This window comes from Tachyglossus aculeatus, unplaced genomic scaffold, assembly GCF_015852505.1.
Source record: "Tachyglossus aculeatus isolate mTacAcu1 unplaced genomic scaffold, mTacAcu1.pri scaffold_105_arrow_ctg1, whole genome shotgun sequence".
Classification (NCBI taxonomy): domain Eukaryota; kingdom Metazoa; phylum Chordata; class Mammalia; order Monotremata; family Tachyglossidae; genus Tachyglossus; species Tachyglossus aculeatus.
Window position 1 is genome coordinate 1,442,738 of NW_024044844.1, and position 8,120 is coordinate 1,450,857.

The 8,120-nt window shown below is 51.3% G+C and overlaps 1 protein-coding gene across 1 annotated transcript; it reads right to left on the reverse strand.

Moving 5' to 3' along the window:
- Positions 1 to 1,574: 1,574 nt before the first annotated feature.
- Positions 1,575 to 5,521, reverse strand: LOC119922506 (olfactory receptor 14A16-like). Its single transcript, XM_038742292.1, has 4 exons — positions 5,455 to 5,521; positions 5,159 to 5,343; positions 4,033 to 4,166; positions 1,575 to 2,526 (listed from the first exon to the last, which is right to left on the reverse strand). Exons 1-4 carry the CDS (start codon positions 5,519 to 5,521, stop codon positions 1,575 to 1,577), a joined length of 1,338 nt encoding a protein of 445 aa, XP_038598220.1.
- Positions 5,522 to 8,120: the final 2,599 nt, after the last annotated feature.

Here is an 8,120-nt window from a genome sequence, read left to right on the forward strand (position 1 = left end):
CTGACTAGGAGCGAATGAGATTGTTGTTAAAGTAACTCGGTGATAACAAGGGCCTTTGTCCCGGGGGAGGGGTGTGGATAAGTCAGATCCGGACGGGGAAGGGAGGAGTGGTGAGACTCCTCAAAGAAGGTCACTTATGGGCTGGCGGGGGGGGGGATGGAAGCAGGGGGACACAATATTTCACGATCAAGCAAGGGGACACAATGTCCCACTACCCCTGTTGACTACGTGGACAGAGTGGTGGTGGCTTCGAGGGGTGAGTGTAGTGATGATGGGGGTGGGGGGTGGGGGCCTAGCCCAGGGGCCTCGGTGTCCTCGGGCAGGTCTGCAGATGTCTGGGCGGGGGACGGCCAGGAGCTCGGTCGCGGGGCATGAGCGCCCGCTATCAGGCTGCTCGGGGACGGACGGACAGACAGAGGGAGGGTTGGGGAGCCCCGGCCCTCGCGGCGGCGTCCGGAGGAGAGGATCTTTCCGGGAGCAGCAGGGCCACGCGGTGTGATCGCAGGCCGGCCTCTCAAGATCGGAATCCCAGGCACCTATGGCGGCGCTGCTGGCTGTGCCCTGAGGAGAGGATCCTACCGGGAGCAACAGGGCCGCGCGGTGTGCTGTCGGGCGGGCCTCTCAGCGTTGGAATGATTAACTGACTGACTGATTATTAATGGCCACCTCATTTTCACGTTATCTCAGTCCTGATCAAGGACTGATCTTGGTCTAGTCCCAGGTAACACTAATGTACTGGTTGTCCTAATGGAAAGACCACGGGGCTGGGAGTCAGAGGAGGACCTGCGTTCTAATCCCGGATGCTCCATGTACCTGCTGGGTGAGCTTGGGCAAGTCAGTTCACTTCTCTGGTCCTCAGTTACCTCATCTTTGTAAAGGAGATTAAGACTATGAGCCCCTTGTGCGACAGGGACTGGGTACAACCCGATCGTCTCGTATCTACCCCATCGCTTAGTACAGTGCCCGGCACATAACAGGATCGTATCTACCGATTCCGTTATACTGTACTCTCCCATGAGTTTAGTACTGGGTGCTGCACACAGTAAACACTCGATTGATTGATTGATTGGTAATAATCACTTTACAAATGCTCCAAATAGCCAATCTCCAAGGCCACCATTTCCTGTAGACGTCTGGCATTATATTCCATTTGGGCATGGTGGTCTTAGATAATAATGATAATAATGGCATTTATTAATCGCTTACTATGTGCAAAGCATTGTTCTAAAAGCTTGGGAGATTACGAGGTGATCAGGTTGTCCCACGGGGGGCTCACAGTCTTAATCCCCATTTTACAGATGAGGTAACTGAGGTCCAGAGAAGTGAAGCGACTTGTCCAAAGTCACACAGCTGACAATTAGTGGAGCCATATTTGAACTCTGACCTCTGACTCCAAAGCCCGGACTCTTTCCACTAAGCCAGGAGGTCTCAGCAACTGGCTGACCATTTTTCTCCGTGGGAGACTCCATGGTCACCAGTAGTTCCCATGTGAACGACCCCAAAGAGTGGGGACCCAGAATCCCCCAGGATAGAAGGGCCTCTGACCTCAGGGAGAATAAGGTTCTACCGCCAATTTAGAGGCATTTCCCCACTATCATTCTCCTCAGGGTGGTCTTCATGTCCTGATTGCTCAGGCTGTAGATAAGGGGGTTCAGGGCGGGGGGCACCACCTTGTAGAACACAGACACCAGCAGGTCCAGGGCCGAGAGGGAGTCAGACACGGGCTTGAGGTAGGCGAAGGTTCCGTTCACTACGAATAAAGACACAACGACGAGGTGGGGCAGGCAGGTGGAGAAGGCTTTGGCCCGGCCCTCGGCGGCCGGAATCCTTAGCACCGCCTGGAAGATGAGCATGTACGAGATGATGATGAGAATAAAGGAGATGAAAGCCAAGATAAATTCAGTGGCCACGCCGACGTAGATGACGACGTGCGTTTCGGAACAGGATATCTTCAGTAAGGAAGGGACGTCACAGAAGAACTGCTGGATCAGGTTGGAGCCACTGAAGCTCAGTGTTAATGTCTCGGCTGTGATCATCGCCCCGAATAGGCCCCCGCTGAGCCAGGAGGCGGCCTCCATCTTCCCACAGGCTCCTCTGTCCATGATGACCTCGTAGCGCAAGGGGAGGCAGATGTCTGCGTAGTGGTCATAGGACATGGCCGTGAGGAAGGACAACTCCGAGAAAGCAAACGAAATCACAAAAAAGACCTGGGCCACACAGCCTCCTAGAGAGACGGCTCTGCCATTGATCACGGTGTCATGGATGGATTTCGGGGTGGTGACAGAGATGAGGCAGAGGTCGAGGACGGACACGTTTCTGAGGAAGAAGTACATGGGGGTGTGGAGGCTCTGGTCGAGGGCGGTGACAGCGGTGATGAGGAGATTCCCCATCAGGACCGCCAGGAAGACAAGGAGGAACAGCGCGGCCTGGACCTGCTGCAGCTCCCGGACCTCCGAGAATCCTAGCAGAAGGAATTCCATCATCATGATGGTGTTGTTGATTTTCACGGAGAATCTGTGGATTGCCCTTGGAGGCACAGAAATTGATTCTGTTATTCATAGCCTGAATGGCAGTCTAGTAGAAAATCAATCACTGGTATTTATTAAGCATTTACTGTGTGCAGAACACTGTACTAAGCATTTGGGAGAACAAGGTTGGTAGATTCATTCCCTGCCAACAATGACGTTACAGTCTAGAGGGGAAGACTGAAATTAATATCAGTTAGTAAGTGATGGAAATGTATATAAGGGCTCTGGGGCTGAGGGTGGGGTGAATAATTGATCAATATTGAATGCTTCCTGTGTGCAGAGCACTGTACTAAGCGCTTGGGAGAGTACAGCAGACCAGAGTTGGTAGTCTCAATCCCTGCCAGCAGCACGTTTCCAGGCTATTCTAACCTCAGTTTCAGTGTCCTTTGAAACTCCTCTTGGGATCCTGGCAGCTTGGTCTCGACCGGTTTCAACTAGAGGTTAGCAGTGTGGATTAGTGGAAAGAGCCCGGGCCTGGGAGTCAGAGGACGTAGGTTCTAATCCTGGCTTCACCACTTATCTGCTGTGTGACCTTGGGCAAGCCACTTAACTTCTCTTAGAGTCAGTGACCTCATCTGTAAAATGGGGTTGAAGACTGTGAGCCCCACGTCGGACAACCTGATTATCTTGCATCTACCCCAGTGCTTAGAATAGTGCTTGGCACATAGTAAGTGCTTAAGAAATACCGTAATTATTATTTATCCACACCTCCCAACTCAGATAATTTTCTACTTCGGGCGGTCAGTATCCTTTCCACAGAGACTGGTTTGCCACCCACATCCCACGTCTGGCCGCTTCTCTCACACCTAGCCTTCCCCTTCCATCTTCTCTGCCTTCCTGCCTTTTTATCTGGCCATTCTTTACAACCTGGACTTGTATTCTGTATCTTCGATTCCGGTCTGTGACTGGAAGCAGCATAACGGGCATGGGAGACAGAGGACCTGTGTTCTAATCCCAGCTCCACCACCTACCCTTTTTATGGTGGTATTTGTTAAGAGGTTACTGTGTACCAGGCACTAAACTGAGTGTTGCGAAGGATACAAGGTAATCGAGTTTGACACAGTCCATGTTCCACATGGGGGTCACAGTCTTAATCCCCATATTACAGATGAGATAACTGAGGCAGAGAGAAGTGAAGTTACTTGCTCAGGGTCACATAGCAAATAAGGGGTGGAGCCAGAATTAGAACCCACATCCTCTGGCTTCCAGGCCTGTGGTCTTTCCCCTAGGCCACGCTCCTTTTCAGTTGCTTCTCACACATGGACATATTCTTATACTCTGATGCTTACCCTATCTGTAATTCACTTTAATATCTATTTCTCACACTAGACTGGAATCTTCTTGAGGGCTGACATTGTGTCTACCCACTCTGTTGTGCTGGACTCTCCCAAGCACTTAGTAGAGCGCTCTGCACACAGTCAACTGTAAGCTTCTTGTGGGCGCAGATCCTGCCTATCAACCAGGTAATGCTCAATAACTACGATGGATGGATTGAGCGATTGACTTTGAGTCACCGGGGCGGTCCAGGTTTGGGGATGCTGCGCTCCTCCTCGTCGTCTGCTCATGCTGGTTTGTGGTCAGGACGGGAAAGAGTGCGGCATACAACCAGTGGTCCGGGCTCCTCGGAGACAGCAGTCGCTGTTCCGGCGGGACGCGGGGAAGGGGTTCCCCTGTGGAGGACCAGCCCCGGGCTCGTCCCGAAAGACTCGTTTCCTTGGAGACACAGGAGTCCAGAAGTGACATTATCCCCGACTTTCAGCAGGGCTCAGGCTGTCCCACTGATGCTACCTCCCTCACCCAAGAGAATGCCCACGGTCAAAACGTCACTCAATCGTCTTCGTTTGGCGCGTGAGAAGTACTGTAGTAAGCCCTTGGGGGGAGTAGAATACAATAAACAGAAATATTCACCGCTCACAGTGAATTTATAATGTAGAGAAATTCCTATAACGAAAGAGACTCTGACAAACTGACTAGTTATACGACCCTCCTCTGAGCTCTCACTCTCTCCACCTTTAGAGATTTACTAAGAGCACCTCTCATCAGGAGCCCTTCTCCGATTAAGCCTCTATTTCTTCTTCTTCTACACCTTTCTGCGTTCACCTTGCACTTGGATTTGCGCCCTTTATTCACCCCTCTCTCACCCCCCTGCACTTTTGTTCGCATCTGTAATTTGTTTATTTTTAGTAATGTCTGCCTCCCCCTCTGGATGGTAACCTTGTGGTCAGGGAATGTCTGTTCGTGGTTGTAATGTACTCTCCCAAGCGCTTAGTACAGTGCTGTGCACACAGTAAGTGCTCAATAAATACGATTGATTGATTGGCTTTACAAATCGCCAATCTCCACAGCCACCACTGTCTGTAGATGGCTGGCGTTGTAATCAGCTCGGGCACTGAGGACCTTGATCTCGACGTTTCAGTAACTAGGTCAGCCATCTTTCTCCACAGGAGACTCCCTCATCACCAGTGACTCCCGTGGGACCGATGCCAATGGATGGGGACCCGGCGTTATTCGGGCTTTAAGGGTGTCCTGCCGCCATTTTAGATGCATTTCCCCTCTATCATTCTCTTCAGGGCGGCCTTCATATCTCGGTTCCTCAGACTGTAGATTAGGGGGTTCAGAACGAGGGGCACCGCGGTGTAGAGCACGGACAACAGCAGGTCTAGGGTCGAGGTGGAGTCAGACACTGGCTTGAGGTAGGCGAAGGCGCCATTTGCTACTAATAAAGTCACAACGGCGAGATGGGGTAAGCAGGCTTTGGCCCCACCTTCGGCGGCCGGCATCCTCAGCACGGGCTGGAAGATGTACACATACGAGACTTTGATGGAGAGGAAATAACTGAAAGTAAGGCTGACTGAGACGGTTTTCGTCACAAATTCCTGGAGATTTCAACCGGTCCCCGCGAGATTGATGAGCTGAGAGATGTCACAGAAGAACTGGCAGAGGACATAGGACCTCCAGACGGGGACGGAGAAGGTGGCAATGGTGTGCGCCATGGCGCTCAGTGTGCCAAAGAACCACTAGGCAGCCGCCATTTTCCCATGGACCCCATCATCCATGATGAGCCTGTAGCGCTGGGGAAATCAGATGGCCGCGTAGCGGTCGAAGGACATCGCCGTGAGCAGGGGAGTCTCGGCACAGGCACATAGCATGAACGCAAACACTTGGAAAGCACAGCACAGTAGGGAGATATCTCTACGGTCGATCAGGGAGTTGTGGATGGACTGGGGGACGGTGACGGAGAAGAGGCAGAGGTCGAGGACGGACAGGTTCCTGAGGAAGAAGTACATGGGGCTGTGGAGGCGCCTGTCGAGGGCGGTGACGATGACGATAAAGAGATTCCCCGTCAGGGCTGCCAGGTAGACCAGGAGAAATGGCGTGGACCAGCTGCAGCTCCCGGACCTCAGAGAATCCCAGCAGGAAGAATTTTGAAACCTCTGTGAGATTAGCCATTTCCTTCGGGAAGATGGTTTTATCCACCCTGTAAGGATGAGAGGGCAGTGGAAAATGAGAATTAAAGTGGGAGTTGTTTCCAAGTAATATTCAGGTCTTTGTAGGCACTAACACATTATTTATTCTTCCCTTCTTACTTCAGAAGGTACCAGAGCCTTCTGAGGTACTTGACAAATTCCTAACATTACCTCACCCGGGCTTGGGAGTCAGAGGTCGTGGGTTCTAATCCCGGTTCTGCCACCTATCAGCTGTGTGATTTTCGGCAAGTCACTTAATTCAATGGGTCTCAGTTACTTCATCTGTAAAATGGGGGTTAAGATGGTGAGCCCCACGAGAGACAACCCGATTACCTTTTATCTACCCCAATGCTTGGTACAGAATAAGCGTTTAACAAATACCTCCTCTCTGACCTCCCATCCTCCTGTCTCTCCCCGCTTCAATCTACACCTCACTCTGCTGCCTGGATTATCTTTGTACAGAAACGCTCTGGGCATGTCACTCTCCTCTTCAAAAATCTCCAGTAGCTGCATGTCAACCTTAGCATGAAACAAAAATTCCTCACCCTCGGCTTCAAGGCTCTCAATCCCCTTGCCCCCTCCTACCTCAACTCCTTTCTCTCCTTCTCCAGCCCAGCCTGCACCCTCCGCTCCTCTGCCACCGCTAACCTCCTCACTGTACCCCGTTCTCACCTGTCCCGCCATCGACCCCCGGCCCACGGCCTTCCCCTGGCCTGGAATGACCTCCTTCCTCACATCGCTCTCTTCCTCCCTTCAAAGCCCTACTGAGAGCTCACGTCCTCCAGGAGGCCTTCCCAGACTGAGCCCCCGTTTTTCCTCTCTTCTTCCCCAACCTCCCGCGCCCTACGCCCTTCCCTTCCCCACAGAACTTGTATATATTTGTACAGATTTATTACTCTATTTTACTTGTACATATTTACTATTCTATTTATTTTGTTAATGCTGTACATATAGATTTAATTCTATTTAGTCTGACGGTTTTTACACCTGTCTACATGTTTTGTTTTGTTGTCTGTCTCCCCCTTCTAGACTGTGAGAACGTTGTCGGATAGGGACGGTCTCTATATGCTGCCGACTTGTACTTCCCAAGCGCTTAGTACAGTGCTCTGCACGCTGTAAGTGCTCAATAAATACGATTGAATGAATGAATCATTATGATTTTTGTTATTATTATTACAGGCCAACCTTCCCACTCCACTCCTCTAGCATCAACTTACTCACTGTGCCCCGATCTCATCCATCTTGCCACCGACCCCTTTTCCAAGACCTCCCCCTAGGCTGGAAACCATATTCGCCAGACCCCGACTCTCTCCACCTCCAAAATATTAATAAAGTCACAACTCCTCCAGGAGGCCTTCCCCAAACAAGCCCTCTTTTCCTGACTTTCTCTCCCTCTTCTGTGTCACCTATGCACTTGGATTTGTAGCGTCTCACCTTCAGCTCCACAGCACTTGTATACAATCAATCAATCAATCAATCGTATTTATTGAGCGCTTACTATGTGCAGAGCACTGTACTAAGCGCTTGGGAAGTACAAATTGGCATCACATAGAGACAGTCCCTACCCAACAGTGGGCTCACAGTCTAAAAGGGGGAGACAGAGAACAGAACCAAACATACCAACAAAATAAAATAAGTAGGATAGAAATGTACAAGTAAAATAAATAAATAAATAAATAAATAGAGTAATAAATATGTACAACCATATATACATATATACAGGTGCTGTGGGGAAGGGAAGGAGGTAAGACGGGGGGATGGAGAGGGGGACGAGAGGGAGAGGAAAGAAGGGGCTCAGTCTGGGAAGGCCTCCTGGAGGAGGTGAGCTCTCAGCAGGGCCTTGAAGGGAGGAAGAGAGCTAGCTTGGCGGATGGGCAGAGGGAGGGCATTCCAGGCCCGGGGGATGACGTGGGCCGGGGGTCGATGGAGGGACAGGCGAGAGCGAGGTACAGTGAGGAGATTAGTGGTGGAGGAGCGGAGGGTGCGGGCTGGGCAGTAGAAGGAGAGAAGGGAGGTGAGGTAGGAGGGGGCGAGGTGATGGAGAGCCTTGAAGCCCAGGGTGAGGAGTTTCTGCTTGATGCGCAGATTGATCGGTAGCCATTGGAGGTTTTTGAGGAGGGGAGTA

Coding starts and splice junctions, on each gene's coding strand:
- LOC119922506 (XM_038742292.1), bottom strand. CDS start 5,521: ATGGCGCACACCATTGCCACCTTCTCCGTCCCCGTCTGGAGGTCCTAT. Junction 5,344..5,454: donor TGTCCTCTGCCAGTTCTTCT/GTGACATCTCTC, acceptor TCTCCATCAAAG/TCTCGTATGTGTACATCTTC. Junction 4,167..5,158: donor TGTCCGTGCTCTACACCGCG/GTGCCCCTCGTT, acceptor CCGCCGGAACAG/CGACTGCTGTCTCCGAGGAG.